Source organism: Toxotes jaculatrix, chromosome 4 (genome assembly GCF_017976425.1).
Source record: "Toxotes jaculatrix isolate fToxJac2 chromosome 4, fToxJac2.pri, whole genome shotgun sequence".
NCBI classification, from domain to species: domain Eukaryota; kingdom Metazoa; phylum Chordata; class Actinopteri; family Toxotidae; genus Toxotes; species Toxotes jaculatrix.
Genome location: NC_054397.1, coordinates 19,419,034 through 19,444,519, shown reverse-complemented (window position 1 = coordinate 19,444,519; position 25,486 = coordinate 19,419,034). Strand labels below are relative to the sequence as shown.

The window sequence follows — 25,486 nt, the reverse complement described above, 5'->3', positions numbered from 1 at the left end:
AAAAACCCCAAACTAAACATATTTTTTAACTTGTATTTATATCATGAAGTCATGCAGATAGTTTCAGGCTGAGATTGCAAAATCTGTGTTTCTGCAGAGATTTCTGCTGCCAACACAATATAACAAAGGTGAATAGAATTTATTTTGGGAGGAGAAAAACATTGACAAATAACATCTGAAAACTCGAGTTTCAAGGCCAAGTCAGCAAACTTTGCAATTCATCAACTGAAAAGACCCAGTCACTAAACCCACTAGACTCTAGGTTGACTGACTCCAGACTGAAATGTCTCAATAATTGTTGCATAGTTTGTCATTTCTAACAGCAACTTTGGTTTATTGCCAGATACCTAAAACATTCCCCTCAGCCTTAGCTGTACATTTTATTTAGTGCTAATTAGCAAATGTTAGCATGACATCCCCCTATGCTCAGATGCTGAATGGTTTATCAGCATGTTAGCATGCTGATGTTAGCATTTGCCTCAAAGCACACTGTGCCAAAGTACAGTTTCACAGACACTAACATAGGTGTAGACTTTTAGTCTCTTTAAAAACTGAGAGGTCACTTTGAGTTAAACCTGACATATTGTTTTGGGAGTATTGCATACCGTTACAGATTCAAAACCTGATAAAAAGAGCATTGCTTACATTTAGATTGGGCTTAGAGCCACCTTTATACTATGCTTTCGAATACAAGCCGGGGTGAAGCTCCCTGCAGTGCTGAGAAAAGCCATCTGACTTGTTTTATGACAGTTCATGTTTTCATCTTTCTTGGTACTGCTGCCAAAATCTATTTTCTTGGCTGAGTAAGAGAGGACACAACTCCATTTTAAGAGCACTCAAAAATAGACACATACTCCTTCTTCTGTAGATGTGCAGATAACTAAACTATTGAACAGAATAAGTGGCTGACCCACATAAACAATCTGAGACTGACCGAAGAGACCGTTCACTTTCTTCCATTAAAATATTGGGTTTCAGGTTAGTGGTCGCGACTGATTCTACATTTTTTCCGGGGCTTGGTTGACAGATCTGTGAGCCTGTCAGTGACTCAGCAGTCTTGGATGTATCAAAACTCTTGGATACTGAATTTAGTCTTTAGTCGAAGGGATTCAATGCCAAATTCCAGTAACAAAAGAGTTTTTTCATGCTTTTTATAGTCAATAGATGAAAAACTTAACAAATAAAATATTTATTCAGCTCACACAGGAATGTCATAGATGAATTATTTTATTAAAATGACATTAGACACCTACCTAAATGTCAAGAAACTTTTTGTTGATCGATAAAGAGTTTATTAACTAACACCAGCTACTGCTGCTAGGTGTGACCATTCCTTGGCAGGGTTTTCTGTTCAGGGATGATTGATTGGGAATATGAGAGATAGTTTTCAGATGAGTAAGATATTGCACAGTGAAGAAAAATGACTGCATTGTCTAAAACAAAGACACAATCATCTGAGTCGATTATGGTTTCAGCCTGCCTGCACGTTAATCACGCCCAGTCATTTATCAACAACAGGGCAATAGCCAGGAGAAAAAAATCATTTTCTGATCCAAAAAACAGTCAATCACTTTGACTATTTACTGTAAGTGTATGATAATTTAAACGTGAATTTGAATTGCAAAAACTCTTAGCAAGAGAACTCGAGCTGAAGTGACCAGTAGGAAAGCCAACTTTATGGAAAAAAAGGAAAGCACATGCAGATAGACCTTTTTTTTCCCCCTCATCTTGATCATAGTTATCTAATAAGAAACAGTTGCTTGACAGAGGAGATGAGTGTGCGAAAGGGTGTCTGTGCAGTAGTGTGTCCTCCCATCTATGATACAGTACATTCCTCCTTGACGTCATTCACAAACCTTTTAATTCCCCTGTCCCATTAAATCTGATTGTAATAGCTTCTTTAGACAGTTTGAGGCTTTATGGGCCTGACAACGCTGGAGGTCCTGATCTTCAGTCCTCACACAGCACTGAACAAGGCAAAATGGAAACGATTTGGTTTGAGCCAAAGATCCGCTTTACCAGAATAGATCATTTTACAGAGCTTTCTTTTATCTAATCACTGCAGTGTTTTCCAGCAGACAGTACACTGAATCCAGCATGTCTGTGTCTGGGCTGCTGTTTGCAGTGCCATGGTAGAGCGAGCACTATAAACACAGTAGCTACAATGGACTTTTGGACTTAGTCCCACAGAATTTGAAGTCATTGGTTTCTCTTTCTTGATGGTTTCCTCGGGGATGTTTGAAAGTTGGGTTTACCATTCACCTCCCATTTCCATTGTCAGTAACAGCATCTACAAAATCCACATTTGGTCAACGAGTTGAAGCCTGAATGGAGCTTAGGAGGGTCAAGTGGCACTGACCTCTGCCAAGTGCTAAAACTTGACAAACCTGTCAATCCAGGTAAATACAAAGCAATGACTCTGATGCGCTTTGTATTTGTACTGAGAAGTTGTGTGGTTTCCAGTCAGTCCAGTACAGCTGGAGTTTTATTGTGGACTGAACATCTAACAGCCATAGAGAAACTACATTTACTCGCCCTGGGTTCTACTTTCAGCTACTATAGATGCGTTTTGAGACTATGGTGTCAGAGCAGACACATACACTGTCTAACATTTGCAAACTTGTTAATGTTATTCATATGTGCATACAGATAATTTTCATTTCTACCATCACCTCTTGGGTCTTGAGATGGATTCAAGATAATGTGGGAGTTTGCCAAATGAGTGTAGAATAGATGTGTTGCAGCCCTGAATCCCGACTTCCTGTAATGCACTTCAGACTAATGAACAGCATAGTAACAAGTTCAGCTGTGATCTTTTCCTCAAAGTCAAACTTAACAAAGGTGGTCTGGACTATAGTCCTGCCACCGTGTCACCAAACAGATTCTGACATTACACAGATTCATCACAGTGAGGTGAGAGGGTGAGGATAAGTGTTCCTGTAATGCACTAATGTATAATCCTGAACATGGCAGAATGACAACACAGGACACATTATGTAAAAAGAACGTAAATCCTTTAAGCACCATGATAAAACTGTATTCTTATAGTAATTAAAAGCAATTTTATCAAGCTCATACTTGCATTTGACATGATGTAAACCTATATATATTTTGTATACATTAAAGTGTTTAAGAGTCCAAATTACATGTGAGTAGTAGAAAATTAGGATGTCTCAAATTCTGTATGTAGTTTTATTATAAAGCTAATGAATTCCATTTTACAGAGTCTCAAAGGTGTATTTATGCACAACTTGTAAAGTACAGTCAGTACACATACTGCATCTCTCTCTGGTCTGAAAATGTATTGTCATCTTTCTTAATCTATGAGGCTAATTCTTATTATTTAACTTCATGAGGCCACTTTTTCTTTTCTTAGACATTAAACAGGTTGCTGAAAGGTCAACTGTGAAATTCAGCTAATGACATTTTTCCCCCACATAGTGCACTGTCCATTTATCTTTCTTCAGATTCATGATAAATGACTCATTAATCTAAATACAATCTGTGCTCATGTTATTTAGATTGCTACTTCAGCGAGTGACACCATCATTGTACATTTTCCAGTACTGCTTTTCCAAAGGTTCCTTATCTCATCTGGGAGTCGTTCAAAATAGATAACCTAATTTGACTTGATGGACTGCAGATAGTAGTTGTGCTATTACGGCCAGAGGTTAATACAGCAAAATTGGATGTGGATGATCAAGACACGAGCTGCCCCAGCCCGGGCAGGCTTGATAAATACACTGCTGTCAAATGCAGTAAATATGTACCGTAGAGGAGATGAGAGGATGAACTGAGAGAGACGTGGGGAGAAAAGTTAAAAGAGATGAAGTTATGAAAAAGAGCATCAGGAAATGTCACCTTGCTTTGTGCCACATTTACTTTTTTGCTTTGACAAAACTTATACTGACACAAACACATCTCCAATATTTGGATATTTCTCTAATGTTGTCTTTTACTCCTCTCATCTCCAGAGAATGGTTCTTTGGCCTCAGTTCCCCTCTGCAGCCACTCCAGACCAGACTTCTTCTGGCCAACAGCAGCTTTGGCAGAAGGAGTTTGTTTTGAAGAAACTGTTTGACTAAGACTCCCCAGTCTGCTTTGACACACATACTAAGATGAATAGATGTCTGATGGGTTTTGTTCAGATAACAGAATTTACTCATTGGGACCCTGGAGGGTCTACACACACACACACGCACGCACGCACGCACACACACATATCCAAGTCTGTGAATGTGTACAAGTGTTCAATACTAGACATATGGGCAAGTGCAAACATGTAGTCCATGGACATATTCAGCATGATGCTGGAACCTCAAACTTCTGCTTGTGTTTGCGAGTGTGTTGCACTGGGACTCCACAAAAGACCACACAAACACTTTTGTTTGTCTGGATAAACTCATTAAACTGTCTCCTCCCTCAGTTCAAAGTCTTGCAAATGTTTTGTAAATATGATGAACAAGCCTTATTTTCCCCCCCTTCATTACCTTCTAACTTTGACCACATTTAAAGAGAATTTGAATAGTAAAGGGTAGTGATAGTAAAACAATCTATATCTATATATCTCTATATCTCCATATCTCTATATCTATATCTATATATATATATCTATATATATATCTATCTATATATATCTATATCTATCTATATCTATATCTATATCTATCTATATCTATATCTATATCTATATCTATATCTATATCTATATATATATATATATATATAAAAATATTCTCAACAAACACACTAAAAAATTACAGTTTAGCATGAGACCGAAACCCCCCAACAATTACCCTCATCAGTCACCTCACCACCTTTAACCTCACTCTATTAAACTGACAGGCTATTTATACTGTAATGTTGTTTTTGAGGCTGATGTGAAGCAATGTTGCAACCCTTATTTTCCCCCCACTGTGAAGAGGAAAGACCGTAGGTGGTCTGGTTTTATGGGAACTTTTTACATGCAAATTAAAGCTAGTGGCATGATGTGATGAGGGATGAACTTGCCACTAAATAGAAGAATCTCCCAATAAAATACTGCCCAGCTCTTCATCCGTTACATTCAAACAAGCTGTTGTTAAGTATACCACAGACTTCACAGCGAGTTCAAGTGGTGGATCATTGTTGACTTTTCATGACGGAGCTGCGGCTAGGAGCACTTTCACCCCTGTTTGAATCAGTAATCACTCTCCATGTTGCCTTTCAACAACATAACTACATGAATTGAGAAATCTGTCTCGGTGTTGACTTGTGCTGAGTACTCGTTGGAGTGTGACCTAAAATCAGATGCTCCAGGGGTGTCAGGGGAATGTACCCAAGGGAATCTACTTATCTGTCACCTTCAGTGACTTTTTGAAAAACTCTGTTTTGCTGAAACAGCAGGCATTTTTTTATTATGCTATTGTATGAAGGAGAATTATATGCTATGTGCACAAGCACAAATTTATCACATGAACCAAAGGAAATCTACTGCACAAGAGGTAAAAAGCCATTTCTTCGGTTTGGAAAGAAGCTTCCTTGCAATTTCTTGAATTGCTTAAATGTTTAAAAACAACGGACTGTTAGTGAGCAGATCCTTGCATGTGCATTCAGTAGGGTTTTAAATGGTTTGAAGATTTTTATTTGGCACCTATCACTTTTGAAATTTGCAGATTCCACTTGTCTCTTGTCTGTCTTGAAAATTTGCGCTTCTCTGCTCTTTTTGCCTTAGCTCCCAGAAGCAGTGCTTTACAAATCTCAGCTGATCTCTTCCTCCCCTGTGTGACAAATTCTTAAATTCATTCACTCCAGAAACAACTAACTGGGACATAACTGTCATGTTTAGATGCTGATAGTTCTCCTTTTCCAGACATCCAGTCTCTTTCAGCGACCCCTTACAGATGACCGTCCTGGCCTTAAGTAAACCCTAGACACAGTATCTATGTGGAGATGTCAGAAAGCTACAGCAAGTGTGTTGCAGTTCCCACACACAACCTCCAAGGCCTATTTGCCAAACTGTATTTACTACTGGCAAGCAGAAGATTAGGCCTGGATCTCCTCAAAGGTACAGCAGGCTCTTGGTGTCCAGCCAGTGGTGGACTGAAACTAACCCGGCTGAAACTGAGCACTGAGCTGCGGGGGATGAACCATCCCACTCCGTAGTCTTGAGTTATAACAGTTTAGTTCAGTGATAGTTCATGATTTGAGTGACAGATGTGAAATTGCAGGTGGTAGATTAAGACGATGGGATACTCCCATGGGATTTTTTTGTTCCCGGCAAAGAAAATCAAGATTTCAGCTTACCACACACTGTACACTAGAGTTTTTTACAGATTCAATAAAATCTTTGAAAATGTGGAATAGCATGACATTTAATAAAATATGCTTGTTTGCTCCACATACAATATACTGTATTCATCTGTGTGCATGTGGTACAGATCTGGGACCTGTCGCCTGACTAAAAGCTATGACTGACAGGCTTAAGACCTCTGAAACAAGCTAAAACCTGTTGTACAATTTAAAACTACAAATACAAATAAAACTTTCTTAATTGTTCTGGTAATTCTGGATTTTAAAACACTACACTTTTTACGTGGTGAAAAACAAACCCAACCTTAGTATTTCAAATCTGATAACAGGAATTTGCTCATTCTCGTACTCATCCTGACAAAGGATGAGTACGACAGAAAAAGGAGAAAAAACCTTTGACTGCTGCTGGAGCCACACAGGCTCAGGGGCAGGGGCTGAACTGAAATTGAGATTTTCAAAACCCCTTAAATGATATTGTTAGATATGAAGAGATTACAGATGAGTTACAAGGCTCATGACAAAAGCTTGTTTTCATAAAGGAGAAAATAAATAATGGAGAGTAAATCTCTGCTGTAAATCAAGCAGCTTAAACAAAATATATTTAAGCTTTCTGCTACAATGCACACAGGACACACTTATACAAGGACATACACATGCAGACAGACTCTGGCCCAGTTACATGGTGGTGTTATTGCATGTTGCCCTGAATTGTGTTTGTCAGCAGTGATTTGTAAATAAACTGAACTTGATATAGCTCAGAGGACATTTCCTGTGTAGTACAGTAAGGGTGTCCAGGGTTAGACAGGGAGAAGGAAGTAGCCCATTACTGTGTTTTATGGGTCACGCACCATGGCCAAGCCTCTTTCTGATACTGCTTGGTAAAGTTTCACAGGCGTCCACTGAGGGCCACCATATCCTGTGTTGGAGTCTAATTGGACATAACAGTGTTGACAGCAGGAATCATTAAATCACACATTTAAATATGATGTCTGACTTCTGACAGCTCCTTGAATATCTTCTGTCTCTGATACTGTAAATCCAGTACGTGTCGTTCTCAATTCTCCTCACTGCCAAATATACGTTTTACCTTCATACTGCCAAGAGAGCAGATCATTCCAACGTCCATCAGGACGAATAATTTTGTCTCAGTTTCACCTTTTAAGACTTTTCAGAGAACTAGGAAAAGATCTGCCAGCATTGGTGTTATTTCTCTTGGTTCAGGAATTTTCCAGAAATCACTGAGTGTCTTGACACCACTACACTTGAGCAACAGGCTGTGCAGATACCTATTTGATATTTTTTTCTATTTTTTTATATACTTATGGAAAATGATACAGACTGATGAACTGAATACACAGGCTTCTACTATTCAAGTGTTCAAGTGTGATGTTCACTTTAAATTAATTCCCATAATTTGTCACAATCTGTTTTAAAGGTCCTTGAAACTTGCTGACTGTGCAGAGCAAATACTGTGATGATCAGACGTGAGACCAAATGACCTGAAAAATATCTTCGCAGTTATCAAAGGTGAGTCAGGCATGCACGCAAGTCATACGCTATTTCTATTTTTGTGTGGGTTTTTTTTTACGGCAGGAAATAACAGTTATTTTCATTATCAGTTTATCCGCTAAGGATTGTTCTCTTGATTTATTGATTCAAAATTGTTTGGTCTATGAAATGTCAGAAAATAACGATAAAGGCCTGTCACCGTTTTCTAAAGCACAGGATAACATCTTTAAATTGCCCGTTTTTGTCCAACCAACTGTTTAAAACCCAAAGATATTCCATTTACAGTGATGTGAAACACAGAAAAGAAAAAAAGCCTCAAAATTGAAAAAACAATTATTTATTGAAATCTGGATTCATTTTCTGTTGTTCGATTAATCAGTTAATGAGCTGTAATTAGGAATGTGTTGTATTTAATGGCGTCTTATTAAAGGGACTCATATTTTCTTCTACTCATGTACGTACAGTTTTCTGAGTAAATAAGTGATTTTTCGGTTCTAAAAGTCCTCTTTTGGCTCAGTAGATACACTACTGTTCAGTCTGTCAGATCTTAGCATGCAGTTTTTTTTTTTCATTTTCTACCCCTTTCACTAAACTACAAGACAAATAACTTTTATAAATATTTATAAAAAATCATGCAAACTAAATAATATGGGCCCTTATAACAATAATCTTGCATTTTCCTGTAGTGTGTACATTTCTCATATCCTCTATGTGGTGTATATATTTGATTTCCATCAACAGTGGGTCTTTCGTCATGTACTAAAGTCACTCATACTCATGATCACTGATACAAGAGCCAATCAATCAAATCAGAGAGACAAAAACAGAACCAACACACAGAACTCTGCCTTTGTGTCTTAAAATGTACCTCCAAAAGTTTAACTGACAAGAGTAATAAATCAAGGCAGGACCTTCCCGCTGAACCACATCAGAACAAATGGATCACGCCAGAACGCTAATTCCCCCACCAGCCTCTGTGTAAACACAGAAAGGGGGAGGCAGAGGAGCAGGGTGGACCTGAGGGTGAGGCTGGTTGATGAGGGATGGTCAGGATTTCACTAGCGACCCGGACAAGAGTGGGGAGGGTTCGGGGATGATTGTAGGAGAGATGATTGATTGAGTTTACTGCCTTTTTATGAGTCAAAGAAAATATGAAATAAAGAATTTTATGGAAAAGCCCATGTCATAAAATATTACCCTCAGTGGATCCTGTCTGTAAAAGTATTCATATGGTCAACCAAGGCCTTGTGATAGATTTTTAAGAAACCAAAATCTAATTTAATTGTGGGCGATCTATGATTTCATTGGAGAGTTGCCAACTTTTTTCAATAGGAATCAGATTTTGGAGCAAATAGAGGATGAGACATGGGCCAAAGCAGGAGAGAGGAAAGGGAGGATGAGGCTGAGGAAATGAGTGAAGGAATTAGTGAGCATGTTGGGAACAAGCCAGTGTGTCTAATAACTGTGAGTCATTGAACAAGACATTCTAATCTCACCTGCTTAGTCACTGTGAGCTGCTGCGGACAGAAACACCACAGCGTTGCTTAAAACCTAAATGTAAAAACGCAAAATGCTGGTTCTGCCAGATAAAGGACCTCATGGGTGCGTACTGGGGAGACTTAGTAAAAATGATGAGACAGCATATTAACGGTGTGTTTCCCTGATACATGAGGTGCTGGTTGTGGATGGGCTGTGAAAATGAGAGCATCCATTAACACTGACATTAAATAGTTTTATTCGCCGTGTTTCCTGAAGCTGACACACTCACGGGTTCACTTCTTATTTAACATGGCAGCACATCAAGAAGGTTTATGTTATATAAACAGCATAAATACTTTCCCTCCTCAATTATTGTCCCTCTCCTCTAATTACACCCTGCATTAGCAGCTGTCAGATGCAACAGTGACTGTGATTGCGCAAGGTAGAGTAATAACATAATGTGCAATGGCCTACCCAAAGGAAACTAAACTTTGGTAACATTTTAAATTGCATGAATTAGAGATCGATTGAGCTGTTTGTGTTATTGGTATTTTCTGTTTTATTCATTTTAATTTAAGGATCTGCTGTTTTTCTTTTTTATGTTCCTTGTTAAGGTGTATTTATTGGTGCCATTTTATCAATCTTACATCACTGTTTGATCGTATTTGTTTTGTGATCCTTGTCTATTCACTTCATATTTCATCTGTCTCATTGAAAGTCTGCTTTACGTGTTTCATAACTTTCATGATTTTGTGCTGCTTTCTTAGCCAGGACACTTTTACACACAGTAAAAGAAAAATGTAATCTCAGTGATGTCCTTTCCTGGTTAAATTAAGTTTCATATATTTATACAAAAGTGACTGAAAATCAACTTGAGTAAATGTAAACAGCACCTCATTCAAAATGCCCTCATTAAAGTTACAGACTAACATTTTAGAAAAGGAGAACATTGTCGAGTGTAATTGCTTTCACAATCCTCTAAAAGGACACGAGGCCAGAGGTTACTCTGGACTATTTTAATTGGAAATCAATTCAATAAAGTGCACAAAGAGAGACCAAACGACTCTCATCTCTTTTTGTTGGCTAAGCATTGTCAGTTTATGACTAAATAGGGGGTTTCCAGCACCAGTGCTCAGTTTGCTTTTGGTCAAAGTCAAAACCAAGAACGTAGCATATAGAATTACAGTGAATACTGACCCAGGCTATTCATTTTGTCCCAACTTTAATCAGTCCCTGAGACCTGATATTATAAAATTAATTCCCTCCCATAGTTAACTAGTGTGCTTGTTTAAAAGAAAAAAAAAAGTTTAATAATGGTGTAAAACCACACTCATCTAAGTGGTATCCTCAGTGAGCACAGGGGCATTATTAGAAAGTAAATGTAATTTAACCTTAATCAGCAACAAAACTATAAAATACAACAATAATGATTCAAATTACGCTTGGTGTGTAAACAGCTTTAATAAAAACCTAAGGAAAAAAAAAAAACAACAGAAGGAGAAAATGTAATTATTGTAGTTTCTCCCACCACAGCAGCTGATTTAACGTCAAGATAATGTAATAATTTTCTCCACAGGATTAATGTTTTAGTTCTGGGTGAAAGTGGAAAACACTCAGTTGGGAATATTCCCAGTCTCCTTCCCATGATAGCTGCCACAGACAGAGTTGGTTTATGCGTACTGGTCTGCTCAAATAAACCATACCAACTTAATGCCACCCACATGCCCCTTAAGTCAAAACAGCTTAACTCTGCAGAGAACCAGGATGAATGTGAAAATTAAACAGACTTTAAAGACATTCAGGAGGCTAATAAACAGATATTTCAGCCTCTGTGTCATGGCTTATTTCCTAATCAGTCAATATCTCGCTCCCTCTTTGTTTTTGATAAATACCATGGAGTCGACCTTCACAGAGTCGATTGTAGGCTGAGTGGCAGTCACACAGACGAAGTCTGACACCTAGTGGAGGATTTGTTAAACATAAGGGACACTAGTTGCATGCTGCAGTTAGGTATTGTGCTTGGTTAGATGGCATTTTCTATGATGAATAATTCTCAGAAGTGTTTCTTTAGTTAGTAGGTAATGTGTGAAAGGTGGAGGCAGCTTGACACTGTGATTGGTCATGGGAATAGCTAAATTGAATCACAGGGAGTTTTTTTTTATTAATATTTTTCTTTCATGTTTTGAAAAATTCAGATGAAAAGACACCAGAGATATAAACTTATTCTCAGGTTCTCTCTTTCTCACATAAACATAATAAATAAAGCCACAGTGCAGTATAGCAACAGGAAGTAGAGCCTGGGAAAATGACAGGAAATAGAAAGGGTTTAAGGAATATCCAGCGGCAAATTCTCATAATTAGCACAACTATTTAATGCATACAGGGCACGGATAAAATATTTATTGATACCTAATAGTTATATCTATGGTATTAAAATCTGTACACAAGGACAAGGGAAGAAGGCAAAAGGTTAGGAAACAAAGGGAAACAACTTTACATTTAAGAGGCACTCTGTAAGGAATTACTCTGTAAGTACATCTAAAATTACTGACAATGTAAAAAGCTTTTAAACATGGAATATTTAGTATTAATCATAGAATGATTGAATGATTTTAGGGGTTTGTCTTTGTGTTTATAAATACATAAACACCTTATAATGATTCATTATGTACTGGTTAACCGAAAAAGTATTTACAGTATTGTATCATTAGTTCTAGGTCCTGATCCAGAAAAGTCAACCACTAAACTGCAGTTTACTCCAACAGCAGTGTATATACACAGTAAAATAAATACTGGTGAATATACACTACTTTGGTTCCAATTACACTGAATAAATCATTGAACGTAAAGGAAAACTAATACAAACAATCAATACTTTTCTTTGCATGAATTAGATTAGCAAAACCTCCAAGTTCTCTCCAAGTCCACTCTATACAGCAGCTCGTCTTGTCAAACAGAAAAACAAAACCCCATTTAATTAGATGCTCAGCTAATTGCATAATATCTCCCGTGGTGCTGTGGGGTGAAGTGAAGCATAAGGAGAAAGGAGAATGCTGTCTTTGTTGCCTTTTTGCTGGCTTTGGTTCTGGCAGTTCTTTGGAAATATTGGCCAGTGGAGCTGGTCTTGGTTTCCTGATTTGAGGGGATTTGGTTCACGATACTCCTGTCCCCAAAACAAACAGTGATAAATATAAAGACAACATATGTAAAGAAAAACATGCAACTAATATGAGCAGAAATTTGTGGCACCGGGGACTGATTGTTGCTTGGGACTGATCGGCTAAATTTCAGTGGTTCCCAGCCTGGGTGTTAACAAATTCTGTGACAAAATTTAGATTTTTTTCTTTACTTTTTAAATTTTTTGGCAATTTCATATGATATTCTGGATAATTTTACATCTTTATACTTGTAAAAACTATATGAATATATTTGGTTGAACTGTTTGCAGTGCATAGACATATGCATGGAGGTCACTGGTAGACATTCTTTGCTTTAAAGATCATGAGTCACAAAGTTTGATACTTTGATACAGTTCATACATTAAGTAAAAGGGCACATGGTACACACAAACTGTTGATTACTGAAGGCAACAGAACGTCATTAATAATCTTTCATCTATGTCACACAATATATCTGATTTAATAGGATAGCTTTTGCATTACTTTAAGAACAATGATAAGAAATGATAACCCTGTTTTTCTTAAAATTACTTTTGAATTTCTCCTTGTTTCCTCTCACACATTTTCAGTTGTGGTCTTTGTCAGCTGAGAGCATGCAAACTCTGGTTTTGGGTCACCACTCAGAGCTTACAAACAGTATAAAGGGCCCAATATGCCCCCCCTCCAAAAAAAAAAACTGCACAGAATAATGAGCAGTAAACAAGGGGAGTAGCAGAGAGGGAAAAGAGGGAGAAGAGGGGGTGTCCTACACACTGAGGAGTAACAAAAGAGAGGGTGTCTCCGTAGCAACTCAGTCAAGTTGTTTGAGTCACATGGCCCGAGCTTCTATTGAAACCAGTGAGAAGAGGCTTGAAACTCAGCCTTTAGTTCATGTTTTTGGATGCCAATGGCAGCAACATGAGTGGAGCCCAACAGGACCGAGCAATGGCAGCAGACAGTCTCCATCTGAACGGGACCGCAGCTTTGGGCCTGCATGACGAGGAGATCAACACAGCTCTGTTTGGTGTGTTGTGTCAGTTAAGTTTATTTTATTTCTTGCAAAGTGTATCCTGTTTATGAAATACTTACCAAAACTGTTGTTTTCTGCTTAAGAGCAGCTCTTTGCTTTGTTTTTTTTCAACACTGTTAAACATGTCATCATGCAATTTATCTGAATGAAGGATGTTTCAGTGGCTCTTCTGAGTGAAACTTCTGTTTTGTTTTTTTCTTCTACCCAGAGTTCAAACTGTTTAACATTGTCATCATTGTTCTGGCCTTGTGTATCCTCACTATCACCGGCCTGTACTGCATCACAGTCTGCTACAACCGCACCAGGTGAAGATCAGATATCATGGTTTGCTTGCTTTGACACTTTAAAGAATTAGCACTGTAAATTCTTGTGTATGATCCACTTTCTTGCCTTTAGTAGGATACATGGATCTTTCTCTGATCTATGATATGTCTAATATACAATGCCATAACTCTATCATATCCTGTGTACTGAGTTATAGGTGATTCAGAGAAAAACTGTTGTTTCAATAATGATTAACTGAACCTCTGAGTCTTTAAAGCTACTGTGAACTCTGAGTACAGAGTCATTTGTAATGACAGTTAAATCATTAGTGTAATTTGTACCATCTTCTTCTTCAGGCAGTCAAAGCGGGCCCACGTGTATGAGAGTGCGGTGACCGGAGGGGAGCCGGTGGACCCCGTGGCGGTTAAAGCGGTGAAGAGGTCGACCAGTTTCATCAACCCTCTCGCCTTCTTCAAGAAACCAGAGGCGGCAAAGGACAACTCCAGGATCTATTATATCTACAGCAACCCACTGCCTGTCGGGGTGAAGGAGGAGGAGGAGGAGGAGGAGATCAAGGTCCCACAGAGACCTGAGGAGCAAACTGCACTGTCGCTGCCCCTGTCGTTTCAAGAGTACGCCAGCGACCCAAACAGTGGCGTCATCTTGGACCCTCCAATATTTTACATGCAGCTTTAGAGGGTGGTGGAGAGTGAGGCTATGTGGGTGGAGATTAGTGTCAGGGTTAAGCTTGGTTAGAGGCACTTGTCTTCAGGTTAAGGTTTAAGCCCCCGAGCTGTGTCTTTCAAAAGTTATGTCACCACATGTAGGGTCATTAAAGGGCACTCCACCAATTTTACACATTAAGTTCAGTTTAAAAGTCATAGGAAAAACTGCAAAGTCTGTGAAAGCAGTTGTATAATCTTCTGTGGAAGCTCTGTAAAGTCTGAGAAATTATATCATGAGGGGTTTCTCTTCATAGGCTTGGATACTACAAATTTAGAACAGAAAGTCTGCTTCATGTGAAGTTATGAAATTATAAATTTTGAAAGACGTGCAAGTTTATCAGACAAGGAAGTTAAAGCTCTAACAAGCTGCATTACAGGAAATACAGGATCCAGTGTTTTAAAATCATGGCACATACCAGGGACTAAAACTCAAGATATTTTGGGATGTACTTTTTCAATTTAAACCTTCATGAAAGATCAGTACTAAATCATTGCAGTGCTCCATTAGGACCCTAACATTTTCATTTCAAGTGACTCCAGAGTGGTTTGTGTGAAGTGTAAACTGTTTTAAGACTGCTTAATTCTGTTTCTGAGAACACAAAGATGTGGACTGAACAAGATAACTGATAGCATCCTGCTGAATTTGATGCTGTCCTAAGGACACCACCTGTTTTGACATCACACAGTTTGAGGGCCCAGCAACATTTTGTGGCAATAGAGGTGGATGCAGGACTCTATCGATTAGAGAGGCCTAACAGCTCTGTGTATGACATATTAGGTGACATGTTAGGACAGTCCCTTTTAGCCATCTCTTAATACTCTCTAAATACTGTTGTTGTCATATGCAGTTGTGATTATTCCAGTTTTCATTTTAATTTTTAACTTCATGTAAAAGGACTATAAACTTTTCTACTTGAGAAACTTTCACAGCCTTTACAAACCCTCACTGGATAACCTCAACAATTCAGCTTTTGATTTTAAAGCTGAACATGAGACTGCCATATTTCTTTAAAAACTGATGTTAGACACAAAGTAGTAAAGATATGCGTTTCTTGATTTTCATTGATCTTTAATAAAACTGCAGATACAATATGCTTTACAAAAAGAAGCTGAGTGTGAGACACAGAAAGATGAGAAAAATACAAACGATTATCACTGCAGAGCGATTGATCGTACACTGCTCCTTCACAACATGATTGGTTTGCAAAAGAGTCCGTCCTCAGACGATTGGCTGGGTCTCTCTGATCAACCACTCCAGTGCCCCCTTCCTGCCCTGCTTCTCCAGTTCTGCCCCAACCACTTCTCGGCACTTCCTGTGGTACTCATTCACCCAGTCCCGCTGCAAGACAGTGAAGTGATGGTCAAGCCATGAAAAGACTGTTTAAGTAACGCATAATGTACTAGGCATAGCTGGAAATATTATCAAACATTCAAATGCATAGTTTATGACTTTACCGTAGGTCATCTTAAGCTAAACTCTTCCTATTGCTCCTACAGAATGTAAAGTAGGCTAAATGTAATGTGTTGCTGTATTTGAAGTGCTTATCACATCACCAGTAAAAAACCTTTTGAGATTAATTTTTAATTTCTTAAGAGTGAATTTTTCTTTGATTAACGTGATCTTGCTGGATATTCCTTACCTCCTTCTGAGTGAGCAGCTCTGTGTTCATCATCTTGACTTGGATAGGGACCAGAGTGAGGGGCTCAAATGTCAGGCTCCCCCTGTTTCTGTAGTTGTACTGCACGCACAAAGAGGAGAACAAAAACATGATTTGGTTTTCTAAACCAAAACACTGCAACTAACTAACATTGTAACTTATATACAACTAATCAAACAAACAAGGAAATAACATCTTAAGAAGCATCAAGACTTTAAAACATTGATTATTAGTACATGAGGAATGTGAGTAAACCTTAGTGGACACTATTTGAGTAACAGTGATCAGATACTACAGCAGGCAAGTGTGAGCAGCACTTCTTTCATCTACTCTGTATTTCTGAATTTCCTTCTGGCTTGATTCTCAGTTTAAACACCTACTTTGGGCTTCGCTGGTACAACAAGGACCACATTTTCCAGGCGAATGCCGAAAGAGCCATCTTCATAGTACCCAGGTTCTAGAAAAAAGACAAGAGATGAGATGACGATTTAGAACATAATCAAACATCAAAAAATATTTGAGTTTTGGTAGACCTAAAAATGTATTTGTTTTTCACTTCCAGTAGGACTACCATTTCCTCATGTGCATCATTTCCTACATACAGCTCCATCCCCACCCACACATTTCTGTAAGAACAAACAGCTGTTCATTCCTACACTGCAGCAAGAAGCCAATTTATGACACCACTGAGACATTTTTCAGGTATTATTTAATTACGGCATGTTCTTGTGTCACTTTGGACACCTTTGACATGCCTTTGTTGACTCTATGAGTCACAAGTGCTGTGACAAGTGCTTCATGCCAGAAGTTACTTTCTTCAAAACGAAACAAAGCATAAACACATCAATCAGTTGGAATTATGAGCTACATGTTTGGACATGTGTTGTTGCTTTTCAAATGTGAAAATACAAACATGTATTTGAGCAACACTTCTTAATACTGCTGTCATTCACTTGCAGAATTAAAAAACCCTGCCATACCATCACTGACGATCATGCCGGCCTCCAGAGGTTCGTCAGCGAAGGTCTTGTAGCTGATGCCGCAGGGTCCCTCGTGGACGTTGAGGAAGCAGCCTACACCGTGGCCTGTACCATGAAGGTAGTCCAACCCCGACTCCCACAGGGCTGCACGGGCAAACGAATCCAACAGGTGGCCTGGGGAGAGCACGGAGGTTTAGAGCTAGCGATCACATTAGCGATTAAGGAAACATAATTTTGCACACTTCTCCCCTGCACTCTATCCACTGCATGCCGGAAAAGGGAAAATGAATGCATAGATCTATGAATAACTAACCTTTAACTCCCCATGTGATCAAGAGGGAGAGCTATGATTTATCCTTATTGTCTGACGCTAAGAATAAAAGCTCTATATTCAACACAGGACAGACAGAATACTCAAGAAATACTGTGTATATACAGGTGTCCTGAAGTCAGAATGTAATGTTTATATACTGGTATGCTATATACAGTGTAAGATCACCCTCATGTCAGAGTAGAGTGTAGCACCTTTTGTTCCATTGGGGAAAACAGCAGCACTGACAGCTATGTGTCCCTTCAGTACATACGTAAAGCATTCCTGGAGGAAATATAAAAATAAAATCAAGGCAAGAGATAAGTTCAGTATATATGACAAGAATCATTCGAACAGCTTTAGTCACTTAAACCTGAGATCAGAATTATTTAGCAAATACACAAATTCACCTTCTCAAAAGCAGATGGTGTCCCAAAGTGCATGGTGCGTGTGACGTCTGTGGTTCCATCACTGCCAAAGACAGAATATGGATGCAGATGTATGTGTGTCATGCACATTAACAGGCATGGCAGTGATGACTGTCTGAATTAAGCCATACTAGTACTAGACACGGCTGGTTAGTCCAAATGCATTTGCTGTATATAATAATTATCTTGCTTACACATATTGGGCTCCAGAGTCGATCAGGTATACTTCATTCGTGGTGAGGGTTCTGTTGGTTTCAGGCAGTGGTCTACAGCAAAAAAAAAAAAAAAGTCATGGATAAAGGATTAGTTAAGTATTTTTGAAGAACAACAACATAAAAGAAAATGCAGCTACGTAAATTTGTTTCTTTGGCCCACTGACCTGTAATGTATGATTGCTCCATTTGGACCTACGCTGGAAATTGTGGGGAAACTGAGGCCGACAAAATCTTTCTGTTGACTGAATAAGACACAATAAAATTAAATGATTACAGTTTTGAGTGATGAAACGTTACCGTCACTCTAAAAGCAGCACAATGAAAGAATAAAACATTTTGAAAACAAAGCATTTTAATTTTAAGGCCTTCAGTAGACAATTTGATTTTCTTCCATGTCCAGCAGAGGGGGCTTGAACTCAGCTGTGACTAACCATGTCAGCTTTCATGCAGCATGACAAGCATGAAAGCTGACATGAAGTTAAACTGGATGAGCTTGTCAACCACAGGAGGACCATTGGGAAAAAAACGAAAGAATTAAAAAAAAAAACCACCCACCTGCGTAGTTCTTCAGCCTTATCCGCAGCAGAGATCTCTGTCACGGTGCCTTTTGGAATCTGTAAAACAATAACAGCAACACTTGATCATGGAAAGGGAGTTAAAATAAACACTGAAGTTTAGTTATAATCTCCACCTGAAGTCAAGGTTGCAACACTCACATACGTGAGTTTTCAGTAACTGCTTACGATATTTATTCGTAGAATATAAGAATACAAAATTGGTAGGCTTTGGAGGATTGGTCAAAATAACATGTACTGTAATACAGTGAATTAAAATTATGATCAATTAATTATTATTGTAGGAAAATTGCATTTTTTTTAAATTGTTGCTATATCAATGCAACCATCTGTAACAGAAGTTTTGCTCAAAGTGTTTAGCAATAGGACAGAAAGACATTCAAAGCCCTGTGAACACATATCAGAAGAATCTGTTCTTTTCTCTTATCAATCTAAAAATGTTTGGCCTCAGAAAGAAAAAAAGAAAATACCTCCTTTTCCAACCAAGCAAAGAGTTCACAGAGGGCAACTGCATCCTTGATCTGTTGGTAAAAGAAGATGAATATTCAATTCTTTATTGGGTAAATCAGACATTTACAGAGTTTACAACGATGTCATAAACTGAATAAAAGACATGCGCTAAAAATATTAGGCTCAAAGGTTCTTACATGGGCCATTTTCATGCCTTGAACCTCAGAGGCATTCTTCACTGCCTTGGCGAGGCAGAGCGGAGTGTAGGGAATTGGGGTCCTGTGGGCCTGAAATACAAGAAGAAACAATTGCAATCCTAAAAGTCGCTGATGTTACCTTGATATAAAAGTAACAGTAAAATGAAATGTCTATATTAGAAACATTTCATGTATTATGCAAAGAGAATTAATGCAGATCACTAAAATGCCCGTCTGCCTTGGCAAATAGTTCATTAATTTAAGTGCTTAGTGAATGTTTTCATACAAGTTTAGTCAGCTGAAACAAAACAAAATACAATGGACTATGTCTGATTTAATGATGCACTTGAGGAGTGATTTTGTAGTTTTACTAGTTTAGGCAGGTGAGAAAAGGGGCATTCATACTAGTTTCAGGTTGTCCAAAATAATGTCTCTGATAGTGAGATGAAAATGTACATCTCTGTCCTCCCACAAGCAAATCTGCAATATGAGGATACTGATGACGAGATCTGAAAGGCAGCAATTTATCATACTTGGAAAGCACTGCCAATTTTATAAACTAGGAAAACATAATGGAGACACAATCAAGCTATTTCTGTGTCCTCTGTTGTGAAAACCAGAGACAATTAATGGTCCTCTAAATGCTACTGCTTTGTGGGTCTGCTCTCTCACCTTGGGGATGACCTGTGTGAGAGCGCAACTGGCCTTGTCACAGATCCACACTTTGTCCTTGGGGCTGAGCCCAGCGCAGACGGCCTGGAGCTCAGTGTAGACCGACTCGTACGGGAACATCTGGATGCTCAGCTCAGGTTTGCTGGGAGAGTCCAGCTGCAGATGCTCTCTCAAAGCGGGATCAGAGAGACGTTTCAGGTCCACAAAAAGTCTGCAGAGAGGAAGGAGTTGGTGAGTGAAGGGGCAAAAAACCTGTCCTGTCCTCTTGGATCTTTTCAGTGTCATTAAAGATAAGATTAAATATAAGAGTTTTACTTAACCTCAAATAGTAAATGTAATAAAATAAAAAGAATAATAAAACCATTATGCTTTAAAGTTATACAAAATACTACTTAAACAACACATTGTGTTACTTTAACAAAATTTTAAATGTTGAACTTGTATCAGTGATTTAACCACTATTTTTTCCACTGTTATACTGTGCTTCCTGGACTGTGCGTTTGTAAGTTGTAGCTCTGCTCATGCTAAAACACTTTCCTGCATACTTTTTTTTTTTAGAAATGCTGATAATTCATCATCGCCATTTATCCCTGAAGCTCTTCATTTCAGTTGGCAGCATGAAGGTAACTAATAGGTCACTGATCAGTTACATTGTGTTATATTCCATTACTTTAACGTGTTCATTCCCACGATGGCATATGCGAAGAAAACTGGGTTGTACTCGATGTCGGCACCACGGAGGTTAAAAAGCCCTGAGAAAAGAAAATAATACATTACATTTTAATGACTTATAATAATAATAATAAGAATAATAAGAATAATGATGATTTTGTTAGTTTCTGTCCCATAATGACAGTTGCAATGTCAGTCACCACTTGACTATCTGTCCTATTTTTAGCCATTTCAGTGTTTGCATGATTCCATTTCAAATACTGTGTCTCCTCTCAAACCTCCATGCACATTGTTTGGTGTGAAATATCAGTGTTATTATTAGACTGCCACTCATCCTCTGTAGATGCCTGAGCAAAGCTCCTTCAGTTTAACGCCCATTGAAACTCTCAAGTCTAAATGCTACTCGTTGACAATCAAAATCAGCATTACTCTAATTAACACAAGCTCTCAGGCCAAACAATCAGAACCAAGAGCTCATTAGGCACATTTAACAAGGCGCTCAAACAGACATCTAGAGGGACACCCGTGTATCCCTGGGTCCTTGGATCGTGATCAGGTATCAAAGCGGACTTATGTAAGAGAGGAGAAGGTGGGTATGGCTGCTGCTTGTTTAGAAATTCTTGTTTCCTTATAACAAACAGATCAGCACAAAAACAACGTAATGTTTGTTGTGCAGTTAAAAATTGATTTCAGAGTTGAAAATCCATTTATGCAAATAGTTGGAAAATAAAGTTAATTTACTCAAGTATTACATGTACAATTCTGAAATTCCACGTAAATGTACTTAAATATCTCCACTCTGTGCTCTTCAGTGGCATGCACAGCTGTCTGCCACAGGGATTTTTTAAATATAACCACTGAAGGTGCTTAAGTATGTACTTAAGTGTATGTGTATTTGTGAAAAATTAACCATACATGCAATCTCGTCCAATGCTGTAGCAACAAACCAGCTGATTTTCCTCTCTGTCATCTTGGCCCGCAGCGTGGTGACCTTGTCCTGCCAGGAAACACCTACAGGTAGGACAGCATCAGCAAGACATGGCACTTAATTCATAATACTCAAAAACCTGTATATCTAGTAACAGTGAAGTGAAGCCTTTGATTTGTTTGGCTTTGAAACAATAGAAGACAAAGATAAAACCAAAAGTAGTTAACAGAACTCAAATTACAGGTGGTACTTCTGCTCACAATTGGATGATTCATAAGAGTAAAATAATGGTGTCAGCGTTCTCATGGGATCTCTAAAAATATTTCAGGATTTTAATCTCTCTGTATCTCTGAAAAAAAAACCCTAATTAGCTACAATAAAATAACCATGCCTGTAATAATGGTTAAAGCATTGGGGCACTGACCAGTGTACTCTAAACCCAGGGTGCGGAGCTGTGTGCTGGGTCTTTCTGGACGGTCGGTCCAGACCGCATCGATCAGGTTATCCTGCACTGCCACCAGAGAGTGGCCTGCACTGGTCAGCGCCTTGGACATGTTCTTCCACTGGTCTGAAACATAACATCAGAGGATTGTGTTAAGATGCTCAAACATGGGTTAAAAACAACAAGAGAACCAGAATGTCCTTTGTGTGTTTGATGAGGAGGATCTGCAAGATGCAGCATCAGCTTCACATCATGAGAGCACCTGTATGAAAGCTTATGAATTTTCCATTATTTGCTCTATAGTCAGACAAGTCAGAAATGCACTGGAGACGAGTGGTATGCTAGGCCCTTGCTGGGCATGCAGGAAACTGATGTTCAGTTCTTTGATGGAGAAAATAACGTTTTTTAACAGCTGTTGTGTTTGACAATTTATACTTTGATACTGCACATTTTAAATCTGCAAAGTACTGAGCAAATTTCCTGCTGCACACTACAGTGTTCATACTGCTCTTACTGTAATGTCACTGTGTCCTGCCTCCCTAATAATGCTGATCCACGGTGCTGAGAGGGGAATGTTACCATAACCTACCAGCAGCAATGATCCAAGGATCTACTCCCACTTTGGAGTTCTCTGGCAGGATGCTGATCAGCCAGTCCTCCTGAGAGGGCGTCTCTTTCAGTCCTATGCATGATTATAAAAACATGTTCATGACACACTGAAGACATAGAGATGTACTGTAAGATGTACTGTAAAATGTTTGTCTTCACCTAAGTTACGTTCTAAAATCTTCTCAAAACATTATGATTTGCAGTCTAGCTTTCTTTCATGTAAATCTGTGAAAATATGAACAAGTACTCAAAAAAAACCCCACACCTTAAAAATGAGGGGGGAAAATGAAGATTAACAGTCAGTGCTTTTATTTATGGCTTACATGACATTACTAAGAGGCAGATATTATTTTCATTATGTACAAAAAAAGGAGGACATTACCCATCTTCATCAGGGTCCAGTTGTTGTCCATCTGCTGGCTGGCCTGGAGGAAGTACCGCCCATCAGTCCACATTGCAGCGTACTGCTCTGTGACAATGGCTGTACCTAAACATCACAACACACAAAGCAGCTTTGACATTTCCAATCACAAATGCATTGTTGGATCCAGTTGTTTGCACAATGGATGAATGTGAAAGTATGCAAGAAATCTGCATTGGTGCTGGGATAGAGATTTAACTGCCTGTTACTTGTCTGATGTGCCAGTTATGCTTGTATAGCAACATATACAGTATATGCATCTGAAATTACAGCAGTGAAAACGAGTCTGAGAGTCAATACACTCTCCTTTTAAACTGTGGTGTTGTCTGGGTGAAAGTCAGGTTTTCCCACAGGGCTTTATTACAAAAGCACTTTACTAACTAATCTGAACATGAGACGATCTGGGTGGTTTACACTGAATAGGTGAACACAACAGAATAAAAGTTTGATTATCTTATTTATTACATTGTCCTGGATTTTTCCACAACTGAAACTGGATCTTGGCCTCTAGTCTGTCCAACTAGGATTTGATGCTTTGACTTAAAAATGACACTTTAGTGTGCATTTCCACTTGCACACAAGGAAGACATACCTGCAGAGCCATTAAATCCACAGATAAATTCACGTCTGCAGTCACATGGTGCAATGTATTCACTCTGAGAGACACGGGGACGGACAAAGAGAGACAAAGGGAGAGATCAGCTTCATTAACAATCAGTGTGAAGTGGCCATTTTAAATGCCACCTTTGCTCCTATTCTCACATCACGTCTTGTGCATGGAGAGGGGAAAGGGAGGAGCAGCGAGCAAAGGGCTACAATTAATTGCGAAGGTCAGACAAGATGATCAGAAGTGAAACAAAACACACACAAAGTGAGATAGACAGGAGAGGTAAATCAGAGACTGTTGTGAGCTTGTGCACGCATGTCTTTGTTTAAACTTAAGATTTACTTTAGTCATGTAAACATGTATTAATGAAGTAAATGTGTGCTGTGCGTGGTCTCACTTACCTGGTGGGCATCTCCAGAAGGGATGATGTAGGCCTGTATAGGCTCAGAGAAGTATTTGCAGGTCTTCATCGCCTGGCGAAGCTGCCTGAGCAGCTCTCCAGTGATCTTTGGAGACATGGCTGCGTCTGAATGGACAAACAACAGTGTCATACTTTAAAATGATGATAAAGTTCAAACAAGCTGATGTTAGTTCATACCACACTTTTTCCAAAAGCAGGTACAGTGGCCTCAATATGCGGTAAAACACAAAATGGGCTGAATCTCAAAAGTTAAGTTAAAGGCTGCTGAGATATGACAACTGCAGACAGTGTCACAGCCAGGCATTTTATGATATAAAAAGAATCAGTTTAATCTCCAAAAGCAGCAATAGCAATTAAAGACAACCCAACCACATGATCAAAAAGCACCAAGACATTTGTGCATTCATATTTTAAATCCCACACTAATTATCCACAGATTACCTGACTTTTGGGAAGCCATGTTGACTTAAAGTGCCTGGAGCTGGACAGTGACTGACTGAAGCCTACCTGACTATTAACGTGGAGCTCAAAGTCACAGTCCACACCTGGATCTTTAACCTGTTGTAACATGCTCATTAAGCAACTGTCACAAGAACCAGGGTTAAATATTAAAAGAATTGTCTAATTGACCCGAGTCGGTAGGTGATTGACCCATTTCCACTGCAACTGCTTCCTAAAACAAAGCTCCACAGCCCCTATACGGCAGTGTAACTCGGTGTAAAAAAAGAAGCAACAAACCGACCAATCACATTGCAGCGTTCCTCAGCGATGAGCTCTCCTATTGGCTAAACGCTCCCCATGCGATTGTTGTTTACAAGTTGGCTTTAGATGAAGCAGGGGTATTCAAAATCTAACTAAATAGCTAGCCACGTAGCTATAATAAAATGAAACACTTGCTTTGGATTTTCCTAAAAGAAACTACAAAACCAAATAGCTTGTAGCTGAAGGGGACGGGCGATGTTTTTTTTTTTTTTATTCACACATCATTGTTATCAACAGGCCAACCATTACACACAATAACTCATTCGGCGGTGTGGCCGTTGAATTTACTAGTGGGTGTGGTAGCACGCCAGTGGCATATTTGCGAAGTTTGTAGCCAATTTCCCCAGGTTTACAGCTCTGCGTAAACGCTTTCTCTCTGTTTCGTTAACGAACAAAGCGCTACGGACACAGGCGTGGGATGACCAGCCGTTTACCCTCGTTTGAAAACAGTCAACATCCCTCTGTGCTCGCTCCGTGCAGCCGGGAGACGTTAGCCCCCCAAACCGCGGCTAGCTAACGTTAAAGTCCCCCCACATGCAGCCCACGAACTGCTGAATACACACCCGGTGGTTTCTTCTTGGAAATGTGATTCTTGGGGTTAAAAAAAAAACAAATACACAAAGCGAACCCTTCACCAGCTTGGACCTTGTGTTAATTTACAGGAGGCTGCCATTTCGTTGTTG

The 25,486-nt window shown here is 39.0% G+C and overlaps 1 protein-coding gene and 1 long non-coding RNA gene across 2 annotated transcripts in view; one reads left to right on the top strand and one right to left on the bottom strand.

The window, feature by feature from the left end:
* LOC121180403 overlaps positions 1–17,198 on the top strand; it is a 27,732-nt gene extending 10,534 nt beyond the window's left edge. The window contains exons 2-3 of the long non-coding RNA XR_005893950.1: positions 7,727–7,818; positions 17,074–17,198. This is a non-coding gene — a long non-coding RNA (uncharacterized LOC121180403). The remainder of the gene's footprint in view (positions 1–7,726; positions 7,819–17,073) is intronic.
* On the bottom strand, positions 15,510–25,486 carry xpnpep1 (X-prolyl aminopeptidase (aminopeptidase P) 1, soluble). The gene is made up of 20 exons (XM_041035780.1): positions 25,367–25,486; positions 24,022–24,146; positions 23,606–23,669; positions 22,975–23,079; positions 22,573–22,665; positions 21,966–22,109; positions 21,529–21,624; positions 20,612–20,693; positions 19,942–20,152; positions 19,270–19,359; positions 19,093–19,143; positions 18,603–18,661; positions 18,212–18,289; positions 18,027–18,098; positions 17,815–17,875; positions 17,620–17,689; positions 17,095–17,268; positions 16,495–16,571; positions 16,097–16,195; positions 15,510–15,795 (listed from the first exon to the last, which is right to left on the bottom strand). Exons 2-20 carry the CDS (start codon positions 24,136–24,138, stop codon positions 15,676–15,678), a joined length of 1,863 nt encoding a protein of 620 aa, XP_040891714.1. The 5' UTR covers positions 24,139–24,146; positions 25,367–25,486; the 3' UTR covers positions 15,510–15,675.